This window comes from Thermobia domestica, chromosome 14 (assembly GCF_964235325.1).
Source record: "Thermobia domestica chromosome 14, izTheDome1.hap1.1, whole genome shotgun sequence".
NCBI lineage: Eukaryota > Metazoa > Arthropoda > Insecta > Zygentoma > Lepismatidae > Thermobia > Thermobia domestica.
The window spans coordinates 150,819,261-150,843,954 of NC_137467.1; the positions used below are offsets into that span (position 1 = coordinate 150,819,261).

Sequence of the window (24,694 nt, forward strand, 5' to 3'; positions counted from 1 at the left end):
ACTGATTTCAACATATCTATTGTTTTATTCATTATAAACATATGGAGAATAATTGGTTTGCTTGTAGCTACAAATGGCTACTTTTTTGGTTGAAGCAAAAAAAGTAAGGTTGACTCGGGCCGAAATCGAACCCGGCACCCTTTGCACGTGACTCGTAGATATTCCTCAATCTGATACGCCGTCACTTGATAACTTCATGCGTCGTACGATATATGCGGCCAGTCGGAAACTTCAAGACGCTTTTTCTCCGTTATTTTTGGCTGTTGCGCTCTCCCAGTTTGTAATATTAACACTTTAAATAAGCACTAGCACTTCGCGAAAAATGACCCCGAAGCTCATTTACCAAAGTCAGCTTTCTCCTTGTTAGTTTTATTTCGTTTTGCAATTTTCTGACCACTTTTCTTTCGGCTGGTTTCTACCCGTTCAAAATTAGGGCCAACAATATCATTCGTTACGACATTTCGATTGTTACCACCATTATCACTGTCAGGAAGAGTTGCCTCTTCCAGCATTTTATTTACTGCTTCCTTGTTTTCTTCGTTTCTTCTTTTCTTTATGCATTCTAACTTTTTTACATATTTTTTTCTCTGGGCTCTTTTCTCTCGTTTACTCATGTCTGCTATTTTTTAAAATCATTCCGCTTGTAGTTCTGACTTTGTATCTATCTCTCTCTTTTATTTTGAATTCTTCGTATAATACAGGACCTGCTTTTATTCTTTCTCTTCTTCGTCTTTCTGATTCTCTTTTCATTTTTCTATTTCTGATACCTTACTTGGCTTTTCCTCTCCACAATTAACGCTTTTATTTGATTCCATTGTTACCTTTTCACTACCATTCCTTTTTTCTTGGTGCCATTCTCTCTATAAAATAAAAAAGTAAATCAATAATTTTAATAATCCAGGTTTAATCAGCAACAAACCTGTTTTTATTAGTTTGGACTCTACAAAGTGCACATCCTAACACCTAACTTCAAACATATAGTGCTTTTGTTCAAAGAGATAAGCAACAACAAATGGTACAGATGTTCTATTTCGAAATTTTACTCATGCAAAACATTTAATTAAATTTTAATTCAATATTCATCAACCAAATCATATATTATTGAAAACAACATGTAATTTATATTAATAGTAGCATGTTTACCAAACATATGATGGAATTTTTGGATTTTTTCCTCCGGGTAGCTCTAATAGGTAGCATTTCAATAAGAAGCTCATAGTAACTCAAATATATAACTATTTTTTATAATAATATCATGAAATGCTCATTATGGTAACCTCCATGGATCATGTGTAACCTCCATGCTAGATAGAAACCATGGAGGTTACTTCCATGGAGGTTACGAAAGTGCACTTCAGACAGTCTGATACTCAAAGCTAGAAGACTATATATGCAATGACTTCATTTTTAGTAGGAAAACTGCTATTTTAACAATAATCAATTGAAAAAACATTTTCAACATTTTTAATAATAAAACTAGCAAATACATGGAGGTTACAAGATCAAAGAGTACGCACCTATTTTCCACAAGATGTGAAGATTTTTCACGAACACAATACTGCATACACACTTATCAACATATCACTCACAAAATGGCTGCTCTGAGCTTCACTTTCAGATCTAGAGACTGGACAGTGTTGCTTCCTAGTAGAGTTTCTGGTAATTTTAAAGGTACTCCATGGAGGTTACCTCACAACCCAGGGACAATATTTTCGCATTAAATAGGCCATGAAAATAACCTTAAAATTTAATTTCTTGCTAAGTAGTTTCATTATTGATGTCTTACAGTAGTAACTTATGCGGATTTTTCACGAATTTTCTAGTGAAAACATATTTTTCTCCTCTGTTAATGTTGAAAAATGCTGGTGGGGACACTCCACGGAGGTTACATTTCACATAGTTTTCGCTTTTTTAAAAGCAGAAAAATAAAATAAATGTTAAAATACAATCTGGGAACACAAAGTACTAATTACTTTTTATTTAATAATAACTTTGTTACTTTAATATTGCATATCTAGAGGCTGAAAAATCAGAGGGACTGAAAATTCCCCTTAATTTCAGAATCACCCATATATATATATATATATATATATATATATATATATATATATATATAAAATATGGGTGTGCCGCAAGTTGAAAAAGGTTGGGAAACACTGGTTTAGGGTAATTGTTAATTTTTAGTTGTAGTTTAATTAATTATTTAATTAATTGTTTGATTGGGGTTTGACGCCCCTTTCAGTACCCAGGCTACATGAGATGTAAACCGTCAGCTTTTTGTGGGATTCGAACATGAACTCCCACCAAAAATCGGACTGGGGTCTAGCACGCCAAAGGCCAATACGCTAACCATATGGTCAGGGCCACTCCTACTTAATTTGCCACCCCTTGGAATGGCATCATTTGCTGCCTCCTTACTACCCCATCATGAAACAACGAAGAGAAGGGAAAGAACACTCGCATTCAGAAAGGTCTAAACACTACAAATTGTGTCTGTCTTTCTTTTCTTTCTTTTCTTTTCTTTTCTTTTTTTTAATAATAATCTTTTATGTTTGTGAAAGATAAAGCAAACACATCTGTAGAGGCAAGATGGTAATCCTTTTTAAAGAATTCAATATCGAGCTTCAATTTCAATATATCAGTTTGCAATTCCAGTGCAACAGGTCTTTGTATCTTGATTTCTTGATTTTCCTTCTACATCAGTTAAAAAAATTTAAAAAAAAAAAATTGTTTCCACCTTCAATGATAAGGAACTTGTTTGTGACAAAGACAAGATTAGTTTTCATATCAAAACTGTGATCACTAACGTGTTCGCTACTGTACGAGAATTGATTTCTTGTGTTTGACAACAATCAAAAAATTCATGCTGGGATTTTTTTGACCATTAACTTTACTACTGTCCATGTGACCTTAAAGTAATGAGACCTAAACATGATTCCAACAAGAAATATTTATTTTAGATAATATAGTTATGACAGATTTTGCCGCTCCATGTAAATGCACGTTTTGCACAAATGGTAGAACCGGCCCTGCGTTAGTCATGGGGGAATTCAAATGTAATTTCATGAATTTATTTAGGTTTATATATGCGTTTATGTATACTGTGTTGAGAATTCAAATGTAAGAGTGATGTTTTAAAATTATATACATAGATATGTGTATTTGTAATTTTTACTTCATAGGTGATTACGTACAATGGCTTCTATGATAACAACCTTGAATGGGTTGGCCTAGAGAAAGTACAGATTGTGGGTACGATGACAGCAGGAAGTGAGATGGGAAGACACCTTTTAAGCCCTAGGTTTACGTCTGTTGTCAACATATATTCAATCAAGTAAGTACTTAATAACTTCATAAAAGATGGATTAAAGTCTATTGAGGTGGCATGAATATTGCCTCATATGTATACATCCATATAGGCAATTGATGCTACTATTTGTTTAATTGGCTAATTGTGTGTGTTGGCATTTTCAGTAAAGCCAAAGGAGGCCACCTATTTAGACAAGTTTAATTTTACTTATCATTTCTTCAATACGTTTCAACCTGTTAATTCGTCCTGTATTCTAGGGGCCGCGGTGGCTCAGTGGTAGTGCGTTCGCCTCTCGTGCTTGGGGTCTCGGGTTCGATCCCAGCCCCCGCCAAGTGAACTTTGTAGTGGACAAACACCGTGTGCGTGGGTTTTCTTGGGGTTCTCCCGTTTCCTCCCACTTTCTTCATTCCACCATTTCATTCATTACTCATCATCATCGTCTCCTTTAGCCTAACCGGCATAACCGTGGGACGTAAAACTCAAAGATTTCATTTCATTTTTTCGTCCTGTATTCTAAATTGGTTGCCTCTTCAGTTATGTCGCATACGTGTTGAAGCATTTAGGTAATTATTGCTACTAGAATTTTGTTCAGTTGATACCTTCTATAAGTTGGCATTTTCTAGAAAACTAAGGATGGCCAACTATTTAGACAAGTTTCATCTATTTCTCGTTTCTTAAATGTATGTCACTTGTTTGTAGGTCAATGTAGATAGCTAATGCTAATATTACATCGTTAACTTGGCCACCTCAATAACTGAACATTTTCTGTATAATCAAATGTGGCTAACTATTTTGACAAGTTTCATTGTATTTCTCATTTCTTTCGTACTTTTAACTGTTAAGTTGAGCAATAATATAAATTGGTTATCTTTTCAGTTACATCTCTTGTTTGTAGAACAAATATGCTGTTCGTAATGTGTACCTTTCGAGCAATCTCTTTGTCGTGAGAGTGGGTTCCAAGACATGTTAAACTCTCGGTGTTGTTGCTTTAATAACTAAGGGTGGCATATTTACTTCTACGAGGGTGTTTCGAAAGTTCCTGATATTAAAATATCGCACCACTGCTAATAAGTCGTTCATTGTATATAATGTCATCTATGAGAGAAATAGTGTATAAGTTTCATGTGTTTAGCTGAGTCATTTCATTGGAGATAGTTATCTAAATCAGTCGCTGTAACAAAACTGAGTTGCGGTGTTTATATCTCCATGGCAGTGCTTCAGTCCACACGGTTGTTGCTGCCAAGACTGCAGTGAAAAACTATGGCATCAAGAAGATTCAGCATCCACTCTAGGGTCCAGATATAACACCAAGCGATCTCGGAACTGAAGAGAGATCTTCGAGGAGTAAAACTTTTGGACTATAATGAACTGAAAGACGTCATTAATAAACCATTTGGCAGACAAGAGTTCTGATTACTTTTTCACAGGGATACACATACGAGGGCTACTATTTATATTTTGAGCCTTGGCAACACTGATTGTAGTTAGGCGCTATTTTTTGTTTGCCTAGAAACGTTTGATATGGTTAACCATAACGTATTTCAAATGTTATGTCAATAGCTTTATTTGTGTTGTTTACGTTGATTTGAAAATTGCGTGGCAACAGAAAAGTGGAATTAACTCGTGAAAATTTTCGATGATTTATTACGATTTTCGACGTGGATTATCAAGACAAGAGTGCTTCGATCAACTTACTTCCACATTTGGCGATGAAGCCCCATCCTTTGCCACTGTGAAACGCTGATATAACGATTTTACTCGTGGCCGCCATTCGCTCACTGACGAAATTCGCTTAGGTCGTCCAAAATCGTTGTTATTCAAGAAAACATGATGCTGTGCACAACCTAATACTGCTAGATCGTCATATGACATACTGTGAGATTGAGGCAACCCCAGGCATTAGTTCCACCAGCATATATAAAATATTACATGATCATTTAGCTGTGAGAAAGGTTTGTTCTCGTTGGATCCCACATAATTTGATAAATCTCAAAAACAAGCTCGCGTCGATTGGTGCACTCAAATGCTCAATAAATGCAATGGCGGTGCTTCAAAACACGTACATACGATTGTAACAGGTGACGAATCATGTATATATGCATATGAGCCGGAACGTAAACAGCAGTCGACTATATGGGTGTTTCAGGATGAACCACATCTAACAGAAGTTGTTCGCGCTCGAAGCACATCGAAACAAACGGTCTTTTTTTTTTTTTTTTTTTTTTTTTTCGAGAAAACTGGTTATATGGCAACTGGCCCTTTCAAGGAACGTAGAATGGTCAACTCTGAATGGTACACAACAATTTGTTTGCCGGAGGTCTTCGGTCAAATACGGAAAACAAACAAGCGCCGTCGGATCATTCTTCACTAACACAATGCGAGCTCTCACACATCTCGTGCAACAACTGACTATTTGAACTCTCAAAAATCAAATTCATGGGTCATCCGCCGTACAGTCCTGATTTGGCACACAATGACTTCTTCTTGTTCCCGAATGTCAAGAATAAATTGCGTGGACAACGATTTTCGTCGGCGTAAGAAGCCATTGGTGTGTGAAAACCATATTATGGAGTTGTCTCAAAAAGATCGGAAAAAATGCTTTGACAAATGGTTTGAACGAATGCAAAAGTGTATTGATCATAAAGGAGAATATTTGGAAAAACAAATCAATTTTCGATGACAGATTACTTTTTTTTTTTTTCATTTGTTTCATTGTTAGGCTGAAAATATAAATTGTGACCCTCGTATTAGTCAAAAGATATAAAAAGTGTATTGAACTCAAGGGAAATTATGTCGAAAAGTAACACCACTGTTTTCTTTCTATCACCTCTCAAAGTTGATAAGAGGGGAAACTTTTGAAAACGCTCTCGTAGTACACTCTTTCTTTTATCTTTAGTCTTTTGGTTGGTAGACAGCACGGTTGTTAACTTTCCCCCTTCTTTTGAATTAATTCTTGCTGATTGATACAACTCTATATACTCTATATCCTAGTGTAAACACTATATACTGGCTGCTTTAAAATATTGTTATTTTTTAGGAAATAAATTGTTACAACAATGCTATTTTAACAGTACTCTCGTTCTGTTGATTTCCGGAACAAGGAAGCCATGGTGATGCAGGTACTTGAACTGTTCAAATACACTCATACTTCACTAATTCTTCGGAAGTTTTTTATTTTTTAAAGCGTCCATTTTTTGTGACTTTTTGTCAAAATTATTGTTAGATGTAAGTTTTAACGAGGAATAGTTTTAAAATGTAAGAAAAATTCATTAAAAACAAAGTAGTTTCGAGCTGTTCCAGCAATTTGTCACGTGTTCTCGAATTACAAGTTTTCTTGTGCAGTTGGTTTAGCAAAGAGGTATGGAGTCAGGACCGAAAGTTAGAAAATACAACTTTTGCAAGAATTACTAAAATAAGTAAGTAAGTATTGCAACAATTCATTCGATCTATTTCTTTCTAGTAGTTATACTTATCGTATTTATTTATTTTCAGTTATCCCGACAAGGAACAACTGAGGACTATATATACCACGTATTTAACACACATTATGAATGAATGTTTGCCTGAACAACCATCATGGATGTCTGCGAGTAGAGTTTCTCAGCTGGCTTCCACGATGATTCAGATCTACGACGAGGTAAGTGATATTAAGAATGATTGCATTTGCGAAATTCAGGGTAAAATTAAGGTACACAATATTAATTTGTTTGATACAATACTTTTTATTGTTTGTTTGAAATGTAAGGTGTCTTTCAAACGTGTTGGGGCCGCGGTGGCTCAGTGGTAGAGCGTTCACCTCTGGTGCTTGGGGTCCCGGGTTCGATCCCAGCCCCCGCCAAGTGAACTTTGTGGTGGACAAACATCGTGTGTGTGTGGGTTTTCTCGGGGTTCTCCCGTTTCCTCCCACTTTCTTCATTCCACCATTTCATTCATTTCTCATAATCACCGTCTCCTTTAGCCTAACCGGCATAACCGTGGGACGTAAAACTCAGATTTCATTTCATTTCAAACGTGACAAGACTTGACTTGTGAGATGTCAGCTTATAGTTTAACGTTTAATCCAAACTTTACATATCGCTGTTTCACTCACTGGGGATTCAGTTCGTGCGAACGGTCCCGGGTTTGATTCTCGGTGGGGTCGGTCGAAAAGGTGTAACATCTTTTTCAGATCAGCTATTCTGAGTGAAGTTTTTCTTGAGTTTTCCTCATTCACACTAGACAAATGCCGGGTATATACCTAACATACAGGTTCCAGGCCTGTTTCTTGCTCCCTCAGTCCTTTATTCCTCTCCTCGGATAGTGTGCCCACCGAGGGAAGTCATCTCTCATACGTGACGGACTTACTAAGGCCATAGATGCCAGTAATACTCACAAATATGTATAAATAAATAAATGGAGATCGAATCCTGTCTCTCGCGTCGCAAATGCTAACTAACGTGTGTTTCCGCTGTGTTCCTCAGATTCTTTTCATTTTCTTCATTCTGCGATTTTGTTCATTATCATCAGTCTCCCGTAATCTCGGAATATAATTGTAAGGCGTTAAACTTAAAAGATAAATAATAAATATTTTTGAGTTTGTATGTATATAAGTATGTATGTGTGTATGTAGTGTATGTAAGTAATCAGTAATGTATGTGTATATGTATGTATGTATGTCTGTAATGCATGTATGTAAGTAATCAGTCAGACAGTCGTAAAGTCATTTCAATTTCACGAGGAATATCTGAGTAATAAAATAGTTCAGGAAGTTACGATTTTTCTACTTTTTTGAGACTCAGATATACTTTCCGTCATTTTAAGTGAACTTTCGGGAAATATGTCAATTAAGAACTAGATTCCAGATTCTCTTCCTCTGTTTTTGGTCAAGAAAACCTCCTTCTCTCATGGGCGTGTCATTTTTTATAGTTCCCCACACATTGTGTTACAGCAGCTCGCAAATATAAGTAAATTGATTAGTTAGTTTTTTCGTACTGAGAGGCTGGCAGTGCTTCCTGGTAGAGTGCTTATCTCACTTTTGAATTTATTTGTGTAGTCTTCCAACCAGTAACTCATTTGTTAATCATGTATTTTATATTTTCAAGTGTATGGTTATTACGAATAATATATGACGACTAAAACAAGTAAGTGCATGTAAAGAAAGACTGTAATAGATATTATTTTCCGCCGGCAGAGTATTTCTGCACATTGCACAAAGACTGTATTTTGTGTTTATAAGTGTAGCGTTACTAATGTGAAACCAGTGCAAGTACAATAGGAACTCGTAGCACTGCGAATACTTGTAAATGCAATATACAAATCATAACCTACACTACTCTACTCTACTAACCTACCTAACATCATGATACACAAAGAGTAAAAAAGCGCATCACTTTACCGAAAACTCGAACCCGAGACCTTAAGCTTACCGTGCCCATACGTTAACCACAACACTACCTAGTTCGCTCTCTGAACAGTCGTACACCTTCTCACTCTTGATCTCATTGTTCTTTCGTTCAGATCACTTGGTTTGTACCACAATTTCCTGTTGTGCTTGGACAATCTAGTGTACACCTTTAGAGCACCTGTGACGGTTGTATTATCATTATATTAACGAATGTAGGAAACAGCTGATTTTTAATACACCAATTCGTTTATAGGTGCGAATACAATGATACTCAAAGAAAGAAAAAAGTACATCGCCACGGTACGTCGCACCTATAAAGGAATTGACGTGTTGTTCCCTCCATTCGTTAGTATAATGATAATACAACAACCGTCAGGAGTGTTCGAAAGGAGTACAACTGTGTATATTTGCTGCAAAAATCAACAAATAACCCTAGACAGGAACATAAGCTTTCGCAATGTACTAATGCAATTTGTTGTTTGTGTTTCTTTAGGTGAAAAATTCCTTTACTCCCATGAGCCAGAGCCATTATCTGTTTACTCCAAGAGATTTAACACGGTGGTGCCTCGGATTAATGAGATACGATATGAACTCCAAAGGGAGCATTGCTTTGGACGATATTCTAGAGGTAAATATATTAGGAATTCTAGCATCGAAAGTAGAATAATTATTGCTGTCGATCCATGTAGTATTATGTAAGTTGTTGGCTGTGTAGTTGAAAAAGAGCCTCAATAATGGTTTGAAACAAAATAACTTAGATGATTCTTCTCTTATTTATGAGGTGTATTATTTTCAAACACGAGGGAGGCTCAGAAACAAAGATTACAAGGCCGATATTTCGAGAGTTTCGTCTGTTATAGAGGAATAAGGAATGTGCAGTAATTTTAATCCATGGAGTTGGCAACTCTTCAGAGTTTCAGACAGATATGGCGCTAGTTGTAAGTAAACACTAACGAATACTCGTGTGGAAAACCGGTCTCGCGAAGAAGTCTGCTGAGTAGAAAAACAAGCAATTTATTATCAATACAACAGTACAGTTAATTTGTATTTACATCTTTCCCATATTGTATTCTTCATTTTATTTATGGATGCTTCTAACGTTTATATTTTGACTGTGAAGTATTTCTCTACTATATACACACTATACCGACAGTTTATTTACAGTACATTATGCAAAATATATATTAAAGCTTTGCAACAGCACTTTCAAACTTTCGCCGAGATGATTACAGCAAAAAGATCTCCTCCAGTTCCTTACCAGAGAGTAGCGTTCCTCAAACTGATGCAACGTTCCCTCTTTGTACTGCCTTGCAGTAGAAAGAGGCTGCTCTAGTGTCTCCTGACGATAAATAAATGCGGCGACCGACTTCTTTTATAAAGTTAAGGTCTTCGGGACCCCAGGAACCATCTGATTCGATAGCTATAGCGACAAAATGATATTTCTCGAGTAAATTGCTGTACTTCTGGCGTTTTTGTGTTTCACGGCGAGCAGCCACGTTGCCAGTTTGTACTGAGGAAGAATGTAGATTTGAAGGGGCGAAGGTGTCGGAACAAGTAAAATCCCATAGAAGTACTTTTTCTTTCTTCCACGGTATTAGGGTCATATTATCTGGCCTCTTGGCCTCTTACCGTCTGCACGACTGCATCCTAATGGTTCGCGTATAGAAGGAACGCCTGCTGAAATTAGTGCCCTCATGATAATGTCGTTGACGCTGGAGTGGCGTGAATGTCTGCCCGCACTGTTGGCACAGGAGAGTCCATGAAGGCCCTTCTTGTTTACGACACTTCTACAGGCAGGACATCTGTGTTGCTCGCAAACATCTACTCCCAAACGCAGTGCACTGGCAATTCGAAAACTGTCATTGGGAAGATGAAATCCTAAAGAAGGTGACCGGATAGCATGGAACCAAGCGCCTGCTTCTGGAGATGATGTAGCTAGGAGTCTGGCCTTATCTTCTGAGTTATCGGATGACTGAAGTAGAGCTGGAGAGTGATGATTTATAAGAGGATCGTCCCAAGAGGATTGTAGTCCTCTCTTATCAAGATCAGCCTGCTTAGTTATTTGATTTTTGTGGACGAAACATATAACCGCGGCTGAAATTCACCGGCAGCTGGTAAAGGTTTACGGAGAGAGTGTAATGTCAGGTTAGCATGTCGATGTCGCAGAATGGTTTCGAAAGTTTGCAGTTAGTAGAGAAAACATCACCGATGAGGAGCGCAAATGGCCGACCCTGCACGGCATCAAGAGATTTGAACACAGCTCGCGTGGAGAAGCTGATTCAGGAGAACAGGAAGATCACGTTACGGCATCTGATGGCAGAATAGGGAGCACCACACTTGAAGGAGCACCTAGGAGGCCGTCGCTTCGCTTCAGATGAAGAGGTGAAACACTTCGTGACAACGTAGCTGAACACACAAGGACGGAATTTTTACCATAAGGGAATCTTCAAACTCATTCCACAGTGCAACAAATGCCTCAACCGATATAGAGACTATGTCGAAAAATAACCTAATGTATGTACTATCTGTAGGCTGCATTAGCTGTATGAAATAATACAGGGTGCGGCACATAAAACCGGCCCGTCGTAATATTCTGGTATATTGTGTTTTTGGCAACACTTAAATAATCTACCTTCCTACCAAGAGATGGCGTGTCGAGGTCGGGTCGTCTTACGTGACCTGCAGCAGTCACGTGCAGCCGCAGCCAGTGAAACTTGTCGAAACCAGTTGACAAAAAGGCCTCGTTGTGTTAAGCCGGGTGAGTGTCAGTGTGTGATAATGCCGTATTCGATACCCGAGCGTGTTGCCATTGTTGAAGGGTTCATTCTCACTGGATCTTTGTGAAAACAAAGAATTTGTTTCGGGAGAAATTTCCAGGACGTTCTGTGCCAGCAAAAAGCACCATTCAGGAATTGATTGAAAAATGGCGGCGTACAGGATCGGTTCAAAATGCTCCCAGGAACAGACGACCATCTGTCTGCACACCTGAATTAAAGATGCAGGTGGAGGAGATAATGACAAGAAGTTCTCGAAAGTCAACCAGGAGATTGAGTCAACAGGTTCATGCGAGTGAGAGAAGTTGCAGACGTGTTTTAAGGGGACTGAAGTTAAAACCGTACCGGATAAGTGTTGTGCAAGAACTGAAGGAGCCTGACCTGCAGAAGAGGGTGCATTTCTGTTCATGGCTGTTGAGCAATGTTGCCAGTGGTTTCTTGGATCCACTAATGCTCATCATGAGTGACGAGGCGTGGTTCCACCTGTCTGGGTACGTAAATTCCCAAAACAACCGGTATTGGTCGACAGAAAATCCACACGCAATCAACCAGGTACCCTTGCATGATGAGAAGATTGGTGTTTGGTGTGCCATTTCCGCCACACGCGTTATTGGGCCCATATTCTTTGAGACGACAGTGAACAGTGACGTGTATATGGGAACCCTGGAGGAGTTTTATACACACTTAACCGAAGAGGAGCGTCAGTTATGTTACTTTCAGCAGGACGGTGCAACATGCCACACATCAGCTGCATCATTGTCCCTTGTGCATGAGATGTTTACACCAGAGAGGACAATCAGCAAAGGCTTGTGCCCTCCTCGGTCACCAGACTTGTCCACGTGTGACTTTTACTTATGGGGACTGTTAAAGGGAAGAGTATACGAAACAAATCCATACACAATTGAAGAACTCAAGACCAGGATCCAGGATGTCACCAATAGCATTACAACACAAGAACTGACAAGGGTATATATGAATCTCCTCAATCGTGCTCACATGTGTGTTGAAGTGGGCGGAGGACACTTTCAGCACCTGCTGTGAAGGCTGCTGTGAAGGTGAGTAGTCATATTCAATACATTACATTTCATTTATGTGTTGTAGTTAATCATATTCAATACATTACATTTCATTTTATGTGTTCACTTTACGGGCCGGTTTTACGTGTCGCACCCTGTATATACAGTATATGTAAGTTTCAGTGCAGGCTTTATAACTTTACTTTCTGATAACTCCTCGTGTATGCTGATATGCAACATTGCAGTTTAAATGTTTTGTATTTCTGCTGTGATAATAATTGTACGCTATGTATTTTTTAAAGTCAAAGTTGTTGTATCTTATATGTCTTTAATGCTCCGTAATTTGTTTTCCAACATCGTGAGGTGATTCGAAAGTAGCTTAAGTTAAGAGATATCGATCTCTAGCTTAGAAGACCAGGAACAATTACGTTGGGGGTAAGTGTGGGTTGACTACTCACCACTCAACTGAATGTTTGCCATATATCTACCGGTAGCACAAGTGTTTACTTTAATTTAACCTAGAGATAAAAAGACCGTATCTATAGCTGCAGTTATCAAATAATTCTTTAATTTAGTTTAAAACTTCGTTTTATTTACTGTAATTCATCTACTTCGAAGTAAATCTGTTTGGTTAAAAGTGAAGTTCCAATTTATGTAAGTAATTATGTGAAACTGTAACTTAAGAATAATTCGAAATCGTGAAAAATGTAGCTTAAAGAAGACTGTTGTAAAGTTTTTGATTCTACTTTAGAATTGTATCCAAAGACTTCGGATTTCAGGAAGTATTTGGAGATTCTGTAGGGAATATGAACTAATATGATATGATTTACTATTTAGATTAACTTACAAGTTAAACCAAAATTCCATGTATTTCTACATGAGGTAATAGGGATTGTTGGTTAAATCTTCTCGCAAGTTACACATTAGGATAAATATAACATAATACAGCACTACAGAGATACGTAAGAAAATATTAAAATAAAAGAAAAGCAAAAAATATAACGTAAAAGTAATTAGGTGATAAACAAAGTAGGGACACTAGTCTAGTGGTTAGAGCGTTGGATTCATTTCCGCGTGTGGGGGCGCGGTGGCTCAGTGGTAGAGCGCTTACCTCCGGTGCTTGGGGTCCTTGGTTCGATCCCAGCTCGCGCCGTGTGGACTTTGTGGTGGACAAACACCGTGCTCGTGGGTTTTCTCGGGGTTCTCTCGTTTCCTCCCGCTTTCTTCATTCCACCATTTCATTCGTTTCTCATCATCACCGTCTGCTTTAGCCTCACCGGCGGGACGTAAAACTAAAAGATTTCATTTAATTTTCATTTCCGCATGGTTCCGGGTTCGATTCCCGACCGGTGCTTTCCAATTTTCGGCGGACCCAGCGTTGTGAGGCAAACTGGGGAGTCACGTGAATAAAAGATGTGACGGCTACTAGGTCTAGAATGCTCGTACTACGCCTGTTAGAGACAGGTCTTCGTCACTATGCTGGACGTTGTTGACAGATGGCGTTGGGCCCATAATGGCTGTCATGCCAGTGGTTAGTTTGATAAACAAAGTGTAATACACAAAGCAATTATTATAACTAAAAATAATTTTTCTTAAAAACAGAAATTATCATTATTCACATACGTATCAGCATTATTCTTGGTGAAAATTGCATCATACATTAATTTTCGTGTTCCATTGATGTTGAATAAAGCCACGTTTCCACTTTACATGAATCTTGTAGCTGTCATAAAAAAGAAGACCTTGCTACCCGATCTTTTTTATCTACTGTTTAGATTTTACAACTTCTTGTAAGCAAGAAAGGTATCACCACCCATGCAGCACTGCAGTCTAGTGGACAAACAATTAACCTCCTCATTAAAAACGTGTATTTTGGCGCACTCCCCCTCCCTGTCCAAAAGAATCCGTTGTTTCGGAAGCGGAGAAACTGGTTTTTCCTTTATGTCAGTGGGAGGGCGATAGCAAGTAGCAAGCATCAAGACGTCCCAGAAAGTTGTTGGACACTGTTCGACTCCTTGCAAGATGGAAAGAATGTTTTATGACCCTTTCAAGACTATGTTTACACGGTGAAATATGGTAGGGTTTCATTTTTTTTTTTTTTTTTTTTTTTTTTATTATGACAGCTACAAGTTCTTCTAACGTGGCAACCCATCGTAAGTGACGCTTAACAATGCGACAGTATTTCAATATTTTTAGTCAAATAAAGAGCGTAGTTCATACAGTTCAGAATTCACACACAAATATTTAAACGCACTAAAGGTAATAGTAGAGGGCACGGTAGTTCATTGGTAGAGCGCTTACCTATGGGGTCCGTGGTTCGATTCCAGGTCAAGTAAGTTTGTGGTGAACAACATCATGTCCGTGTGTTTCCTCGGGGTACTCCCGTTTCGTCCCACATTGTAATTCCACCAATTTTTCCATCAGCATTCAATTGCCTTAATCGTCCGTCTCACTTAGCGTAAAGGGCATAATTGTGGGACGTTAACCTGGAAAATTTCATTTTAAATCATAGTTGAAAAATAATAGTTGAAAGCAATAAGTAACTTCTTAAATAGCAACTTAACTATGCATTACTCTTTGTTACGTAAGGATTTAACTCCCCCCAAAAAACGATAAAAGTACGGTATTCATTGTAATGACTAGAATTATACGGAATTAGTATATTTTTACATTCTTGAAAGTATATTAGATATTTTGTTTACACAGGTGATGGTATATGAAGGTGCAAGACTGTTCCGCGATAAATTAGTCAGTGATGACGATAGGTCAAGATTTGATGCTCTTGTTGCCCGAATAGTGGATTCAGACTGGAGCAAAGGAGATATAGTGAATAAACTACCAGGTAAAAGACGGCCTGTGCAGATGAATATTTCGAATGCCTTAAACTTCTGGAATATGTTTATTTTCCAAGGTGGCATAAATTAATTTTTGCTGTTCTCAAATATGTAAACTTTTTGTATTAACTCTTTCTAAAGCTTTAGGAAACTTGAACAAAGGTGAAATCTGACTATAGTGTGTAAAATATTACTTAAAAGCTCTGAAGTAACAATATCTAAAATGTCATTTAAAATCTATAAAACCATATTTCTATCTATAGTATGATTGAGGAAATTAATCGCCTCGTTGATAGTTTTCTAAAACAGGATTATTATTGGTCAGGGAAATCAAGGAAAATGGTGCAGGTCAGGGAAAAAGACTGGAAATCAGAGAAAGTCAGGGAAATTTTATAAAATATATTTTTTCTAACATTAATTGTACACCAATTTCAGCTTAGCCAACCATTATATAGGATGTTGCTCAGATTTTTATGGGAAGTAAGTGGAATGTATGTATGAGCAATTGATTACTATTTGTCTCTATAGAGTAAATGTTCTCATATGTAAATATTCACCGTTATTTATTCCTTATTTAGTGTATATGTCAACGTCATCGGACACCTGTCATGAAAGTCAGGGAATTTCCTGCCAAAGTTCAGGGAAAGTCAGGGAGAAGCCAGGGAATTTCCTGCCAAAGTTCAGGGAAAGTCAGGGAAATAGATTTCTCCAGATCAGTAGGAACCCTGTAAAACAAAGTTCGAGAAAGATATTTGACGCAAAAAGAGAAGAACAAACGACGGAATAAGCAACATGGTTGAATGAATGAATCATTAGATAAGAGGGGGTGTCGCTTACATAAGAAATACGTGCGGGCTCTAGTTGTGAAGACAGTTGAAAAAAATGGAGGGAGAGAGAGAGAGAGAGGTGGAGTGGAAGAATAATATAAATAAGAATTTTCGAAAGATGCACTCTCGAAAAAATTACTTATGAACTCCTTAGTATTGCGAAGCGATTGGTTTGTTATCTAATTAACTAACTCTATGGCCTATGGAATCCGGAGGTTCAATGCCGCGTTCACAAAAGCTCTCCATTGACTTCTATCCTTGTACTTTGCATTCCTATTTCTACGAGATCCTTCTTAATATTGTCCTCCCATTTGCGCCTAGGTTTTCCTAATCGTCGTTTTCCGATTCTAGTTAAAACTTTGAAAAAAAGCGCTCATACTTTCCTCCATTCTGGCTACATGACCTAACCACCTGAGCCTTCTAGATTTGATGACTCTAACAATGTTTGGTAAACGCTATAAATTATGTAGTTCCCCGTTATGAAGTTTCCGCCATTCACCATTTCCGTTTCTCTTGGATCCGAATGTTCGTCTTAGCATCTTGTTCTCAAATACTTTCAGTCTGCGTTCTTCCCTCAGAGTAAGCGGCCATGTTTATTTTAGCCGACATTTAATTTCTTCGTGAATATGGTTTTCGCCTGTTAATATTGATCCTATATACTTGAAAGTATTCACTTTATCAAAAGTATTATTTGAAATTTTAACGCATCCATAATTTGCCGTATTACGATCCCGACGAAATTCAATGTATTTAGTTTTCTCTGCATTTACTTCGAAACCCATGTCCCTGCGTACATTTAATAAGACCTCTGTATTTCTTTCTATTGTTCTCCTATCATCCCCTATTAAAATTTACATCATCAGCATACGCCATAACCTGGTGAACACCATTCATCTCTAGGCCCTGGTTGCTATGTTTGATTTTCCTTATAGCGTATTCTAGCACAAAGGTGAATACTAATGGCGACAGCGCATCTCCTTGTTTCAGGCTATTCTCGACGTTAAAGCTCGTGGACAAAAATTTTCCTACCCGGACTTACTTTGCGATTCATTTGTTTGTCATCATAGAAATTAAAGAAAACTCGTTATGGCATGGTAGCAAAACTGGAAGTTAGAAGTAATTAAATTGCAACCATTTGTTCTCTGGAAGACAACAATTATAGCTATAATTCCACAGTTCTTCATCCGTGGTTTGGAATGTTAAAATGTATGCATGCAATTCAGTATGACATACGAAACATCGTCAATCATATAAACAAATAAATATATAAATTTAAAAAAATACATTGCCTGGATAACGAATTTCTATGAAATGCCCTTATGATCGTGGTTCACTTATAAACTTTTACATTTTCATTGTTTCACTTTTCCACACTATTTGCACTACTTGCAGAGGGAAAAAGGGAGAGTAACAACTCTAATGAAGTACCTCCTAGCGAAGAGGTTAGTGTAGATGTGATTTCTTGATGATTTTTGCAGCTTATCCGACAGAGAAGAACTCCTCATTCACCCTGTTTACTTCTTCTTAAGGTAAAATGCAGAGTGTTCGTTGAGAACATAGTTGCTCAGGTAGCTGATGAGTTGTTCTTTCAATAGGGAAAATCCCGAAGGGTTCACGGTAGTTTGTTCAAATGCTCAGGATGGGCAAACGCGTATACGTGTAAAACATAGAAACCATGCTATAAGTAAAATATTGAGTTCCAGCAACATTGATTCTCTTATCGGAGCATTACGGTTCGTGAGAGAATTGCTGATTTCAGTTTCTCAAGCATGTAAATGTTGCTAACTAACTAAATGAAAATATCTAAAAACTCACTAGATGCTTATAAATACCACATATAAGAGTGCTTTAGTTCAAATAAACTGTGATTAGCAATAGTGTCGATTATGGACTGGTGCGTGTTTGGTTTGCTCGCACGTGGTGCTATGAAGAGAGAATTCAAAAGAAAGACTGCTTTGTTCTGCTGGTTACGACGATGGAAGGAAATTGGTTTCTCTTCAGTGTTCACCAACATAAAGTTTTTTTTTTTTTTTTTTTTTAATTATTATTAAAGAACATACGAATATATTAAAATGGACTTTTCTAAAGTTGCCTTGTATAGTCGGGGACAAAAAAGTACATATAACCGGGAAGCGGTTATAAAATATTTCTAATTCATGAGCTGGAAAATTTGAGAAAATTATGAGTTAAATTCAGGAAAACTAAGACTGACATAAAGCAATTGCGAGAGAACTTAAGTCTGATTCAATAGCGAAATTCCACTGTGCAAAACGGTAGATAAATTATCCTTTTTATGTTGGTTTATTGAATTTTATTGCCCCTAGTTCAGAGAACAGTGTACTATATACAGTGATGAAATTATTAACCTAATAATTAAAGCCCTAACTATATTGTGTCTGTTTTTTTTATCCTTAAGGAAATGCCTACTGGACAGTGAACATTCATCGTTACTTTGCTTTTAAGTGTTTTCAGTTATACTTAGATTTGTGTTACGCTGTTATAACAAATCAGTTACATTCGGATTTCCTTGAAAATAATTATTAATTTATTTTAAGATAATAACATGGTTATTTTCTGTATGTTTAATATGGACAAATAAGTATGAGTTCTTAATGGTAATTTTCAGCACAATAAAGTTAGTTAATTATTAAAATGTACCATATCTTGAACTTCACTTGTAAGTGTCTATATAATTACGTGTATTTATTTATTTAATAGGCCTGATGTATGTAACAGCAGGAGTGTCTTCTTTCACGCCGGGAGCGCCTTTACCACCGTTTGGGAAACCATTAGGCAGGCTTGAAGTGGAAGACTGGACAACCATGGTCGAAAAGGGAATGATTCAGTTTGGTTAGTTCGTTTTACATTTAGTGTTCAAAACTTTTAGTTCCGTATTAATATAAGTAACAACTGGAGAGATGAAAAATTTGTATCAACTTATAAACTGAATGTTCGGAGCAAATTGTATTAAGATCACTAATATGACCAATTTAGATCTCTTATCTACATCGAGAGAGAGAGAGAGGAAAAAAGCCTCATTTAAAGAACCATTTAAAGAACTACAAGTTTAACTTTTAACTTGATGATTTTTTAGTTACTGTTTTATATTCTGAGTATATGTCTTTTATATAACTAGAGTAGAGGAAAAAAATATTCTTACGTTGCCTCTGGGACTAAATCTCAAAACATACAATTTCAGCTTCTCTGGCCCCTTTGTCAATGAATTTGCTTCTGCTATGCTACCAGCTAAACATGATGATAGATTATGTCTATCCGTGGGAAAGCCATGCTTAAATAGAAATCTTTGCAGAGGATAGATAAGTATGTTTAACCCTAACTTTCTAAATACGATGGTTAAAGATGTGGAAACTGCATTATTTGGAAAGACGTTATAAAGCAGAAAAGTGCTCACATCTTGATATTGAGGAAGTAATTTCTTCTAAAGTACACTAATTGTACACTGATAGAAAAGTGGAACTCAGTTATAATTTTAGGGTTTGATTACAGTTGGAATTTCCCTCCGAGAGCTACTAAATTTCTCCATAGGGCATATCTACGACCGTGTTCAACTTGGGATATCACTATTTTCGCAACACAATTTCAGTTCCCTGGGTTTAACATGAGTTATCAGTATCTTTGCAACACTACTTCAGTCCCCTGTGGTTAACGTGGGTTATCAGTATTTTTGCACTACTACTTCAACCCCGTGTTCAATGTGGGTTATCAATAATTTTGGAACATTACTTCAACGTGAGATATCAGTATTTTTGCAGAACTACTTCATCCCCATGTGTTCATCGTGGGTTATCAGTATTTTTGCAGGGCTACTTCAACCCCATGTGTTTAATGTGGCTTATCAGTATTTTTGCAACACTACTTCAAGCTCCTGTGTTCAACGTGGGTTATCAATATTTTTGCAGCACTATTTCAACGTGGGTTATCAATATTTTTGTATCACTACTTCAATGCACTATGTTCAACGTGGGTTATCAGTATTTTTGCACTACTACTTCAACCCCGTGTTCAATGTGGGTTATCAGTAATTTTGGAGCATTACTTCAACCCCTTGCATTCAACGTGAGTTATCTGTATTTTTGTATCACTACCTCAATCCTCTATGTTCATCGTGGGTTATCAGTATTTTTGCACTACTACTTCAACCTCGTGTTCAGTGTGGGGTATCAATAATTTTGGAGCATTATTTCAACCCCTTGTATTCAATGTGAGGTATCAGTATTTTTGCAGTACTGGTTCATGTCCATGTGTTTATCGTGGCTTATCAGTATTTTTGCAACACTACTTCAACCTCCTGTATTAAACGTTGATCAGTATTTTTGCAGCACTACTTCAAGCTTCTGTGTTCAACGTGGGTTATCAATATTTTTGCGTCATTATTTCAAGCTCCTGTGTTCAACGCTGGTTATCAATATTTTTGCAGCACTACTTCAATCTCTTGTGTTCAACGTGGGTTATCAATATTTTTGCGTCATTATTTCAAGCTCCTGTGTTCAACGCTGGTTATCAATATTTTTGCAGCACTACTTCAATCTCTTGTGTTCAACGTGGGTTATCAATATTTTTGCAGCACTTTCTCAACATGGGTTATAAGTATATTTGTATAACTATTTCAATCCACTATATTCAACATGGGTTATCAGTATTTTTGCACTACTACTTCAACCCCATGTTCAATGTGGGTTATCAATAATTTTGGAGCATTACTTCAACCCCTTGTATTCAACGTGCGGTATCAATATTTTTATAGGACTGCTTCATCCCCATGTGTTCATCGTGGCTTATCAGTAATTTTGCAACACTACTTCATGTTGTAGTTGGTAGCGTAGCGAATGAAGATACATTGAAAAAGAGCTAGACAATCCCTAAAACCGTATGTTTTTTGACACTTAGTTGCAGGATACAAGGTAGGAATAATTTGTTTCTACTTTAGTTATTAAATATGCATACTCTAGCATTCATAAGTAAACATCTTTCATATACTTTAGTTGACTTCTATTTTGTCAGAATATCGCTTCACAATTTGATAGTTCAAGGGTGGTTTTCCTTTTCATTCAGGTCGTGAAAACCAAACATTGGATATTCTTATATTCAAGGAAGTTTTGGAGAATGTTTCTCGGGTAGACCGTGTTCTGTCAGCCCCTCGAAGCTCATTGTTACTGGCTGGAAGAACAGGCGTTGGCAGGAAGTCAGCCGTTCGAATTGTTTCTGCTATGCACAACGCCAGATTGTATACGCTGAAAATGGGAAAAGGATATAATTTGAAGACTTTCAAAAACGATTTAAAAACGGTACGTATTTCATATTTTGTTCTTCCTCATTTTTATTTATATGTCAGAGACACAATAGAACAGAATGTGTATTACGAAGTAGTATCATCGTTGTTTATTAGAACTTTTTTCTTTTAATTAATATAAGGAGTCATCTCCTGAATTTATGACACAGAGTTCACTAACGTTCTGTATAAATATTTGAGACTAGTGGCGTTCAGTTGTAACTGGGTAGGCAGCTCCCTTTATAAAATAGGTCCGGAACTTAGTTCGCTTGGACCACCCCTCCTGAATTTAATCCCTAGCCATAATGCTGGTTAGCTTTCAAAATTGTTGGAAATCTACAATATAACTGTTTTAGAATATAAAAGAATAATCGTTTTAGAATATTTCAGTGTTTTAAATCGCAGAAGTTCGTCAGTGGGGAGTTGAAGTCCCCAAATTAATATAATTTCAGATGTTTATATTTTTTAATATGATAAATGTTGATTTCTGAATATTTGTCTTGCTCAAGGGGGATATTAAATCCACGAATCTTCCTTCGCGTACGCCTCTGTCCAATCGTGATTAATTTGTAAGTTTATTATTTTACTTCCAGGCGATGCAGATGGCTGGAGTTGATGGTGAACAAGTTTACTTTGTTTTGGAAGATTACCAAATTGTTGATTGTGCGTTTCTGGATATGATCAATAGCCTTCTGTCTTCAGGAGAGGTACGGTATAACAATATGGTATAGATGTGCATGTGTACATTTATGAAAAGGCACGTTTTGACCTAACAGTGACAAAATATCATGATATTTAAGCACAACTTATTTTGTTGTTGGGGGTAATGGCGACACAAGGATTGATAAATGTCTTTTTACATATAATTTTAACTTCTAACACTATCCAACAAATTTTAACTTTTGTTCAGTAGAAGTTACACTGATGGGTGATCTTAGCTAATTTCGGCCTTCTGAATCCGCGAATGTAGTCAAAAATGTTTCATCACGTCACATTTTGTTGCTACAGGGTATTCAAAAATAAGATGGTACATATTAACATAGTGAATATCCCGATAGAATATCCAGGTTTGTACAGAGTGAAGGCATAGTCGTGGTACAGAAAATAATGTAAGCAGCAAAGAATACAAGAGTGTGAAAAAACACACACACGCACACAAAGAGAAGGAAGCTATAGAAATATACACCGCTGTTGAAAACAATTTGCACCCAGAACCAAAGCAACAACTTTTAGGTCTACACAAACTTTCCACTTGTACTTGTACTGAATGCCTCTTAACACCTCCGACATGCTTTCATATGTCTCTTTCAATCCAGCCGAATATGCTATGGGGATAGAAGTCTTTTCGTTACCATTGTTTACCAGAACACCCTTGATACTGTATTTGGATGAGTACATGAATAAACACCATTCTGTAGGAGAGTACAAAGCCCAAAGCCGTCATCACTCCATCAACGTCGACACACACCAGAGTGTCTACTAAATGTTCATTTTCAAATTCCAGGTTTTTTCAAGGTTTTCAAGGTTTATTTTTCCTTTTTTTCCAGGTCTATTCAGTAGAGTGACATTTATTGTAACACGTATAAGTTAATGCAATTTTATATAGTTCTTAACAAAAACTGGTTATAATTAGAGAATGCATATGGCAAGTGATAGTTTCTTTAAGTGACAAGATGAAAAGAAAAAAACTGATTGAAATGTAGGTTCTCAAAACATTTTACACAAGAAAATGTTTAATTAAAATATCCACTACCAGAAGGCCGGTTGAGAAAAATGTGCAGTAGCTTTAAATATCCTTATGTAGGAATACTATACAGGGGTGAACCTTAATTAAACCGACAAACTTCGGGAAATAATTCTCGGCACCCAAACAAGAAAAAAAAGTCCTTTTAACTCTTCTCCAGGGCGCATAGTTTCCGAGCTAAAAGGTGCCGAAAATGTGGAAAAATGAACTTCCGACGCCTGCATTTCCAAAATTATCCAAAGTAGAGAGTGCTGCTTAAAATCTCACAAAGGAAGTCATATGTTCAGAACAGATAAGACTTCCTTAAAGAGATATTAAGCTGCACTCCCTGCGTTGGATAGGTTTGGAAATATAGGCATCGGAAGTTCATTTTTCCACACTTTCGGCACCTTGTAGCTCGAAAACTATGTACCGTGGAGAAAAATTAGAGGATTTTTTTTCTTGTGTCGGATTCGTGAATCACCTCCCGAAGTTTATCGGTTTAGTTAAGGTTCACCCTGTATAATAGTAAATTTCCGTCAAAAACATTACTTCAAATAAACTAATATTATAGTAGTAGCACGTGAGTGTTGATGAATAATGACAAAAATGGCGGGAAAATAGCTTACTCACCGCTAAGTTATGGGATAAAATACCACAAGAGTATTTTACTACAAGCACACCCTTTAAAGTACTCTTGTGGTATTTTATGCTAAGTACTGGTAGGACTTAGCGGTGAGTAAGCTATTTTCCCGCCATTTTTGTCAAACTAGTATTAGTTTAGAAGTAAAAAGAAAATGATCATATATAATACAAATTCTTGACGCAAAGTAGTCTATATTGTTAAACGTTACTGCACATTCTTCTTGGATGGGGACTGGTCATCAGTTACATTTAAAAATTTATTGTAACATGAAAGTTTAAAAAACTGAAAAAAAATATGGAACCACACACATTATATGAACAATTATAGAAAACAGCTTTCACAGTGAGCAGTTTTTTACATTTAACTTCTAGAATTCAACATCCCTTTTAACTTTTTCGTCTGTTCTTCCAACGCATCTACTTCTGCTTCGGCGTCAGTTAGTATTCTTTTCTTCTTTAATTCCAACTCTTATTTTCTTCCTAATGTTTCTTTTCTCAAGCTACTCTGTCTTCTTTTTCACCGCGGTCTTTCAGATATTCATTTCTTCTGCTTGATGCATTCCTCACATACTGGATCATACCCTTTGTGATATTCATGCCACCAGCAACACGTACACCATTCAACACACTTCTCTGGGCAATCAAGCACTCATCTTGGAGATTTCCAACAATGCACTCTTTGTTAATGGAGAAACTCCTTTCCATTGCTGCGTTGGTATGGAAAAGTACACATCTTATACATGAATGTTTTAAACGCATTGGAGACACCTTTACTTAACAGACTTCCATGGAGAAAAACGTCTAATCTGTCATTTTTGTAACTGAAATTTGACAGTTCTCGTGCTGTGTCTTGGTCTGAACAAAATTTTAAATATTCCCGTTTCACCATATC

The 24,694-nt window shown here is 37.0% G+C and overlaps 1 protein-coding gene across 2 annotated transcripts in view; it reads left to right on the plus strand.

Annotated features, from left to right (window-relative positions):
• The window catches only part of btv (dynein cytoplasmic heavy chain beethoven), a 437,347-nt gene that overhangs the window by 183,514 nt on the left and 229,139 nt on the right, over positions 1-24,694 (plus strand). For both annotated transcript variants that reach the window (XM_081739028.1, XM_081739029.1), the window contains exons 45-51: positions 3,183-3,334; positions 6,803-6,947; positions 9,187-9,321; positions 15,190-15,325; positions 18,863-18,994; positions 21,218-21,450; positions 22,028-22,141. In XM_081739028.1, the coding sequence (XP_081595154.1) occupies positions 3,183-3,334; positions 6,803-6,947; positions 9,187-9,321; positions 15,190-15,325; positions 18,863-18,994; positions 21,218-21,450; positions 22,028-22,141 (1,047 nt within the window). The remainder of the gene's footprint in view (positions 1-3,182; positions 3,335-6,802; positions 6,948-9,186; positions 9,322-15,189; positions 15,326-18,862; positions 18,995-21,217; positions 21,451-22,027; positions 22,142-24,694) is intronic.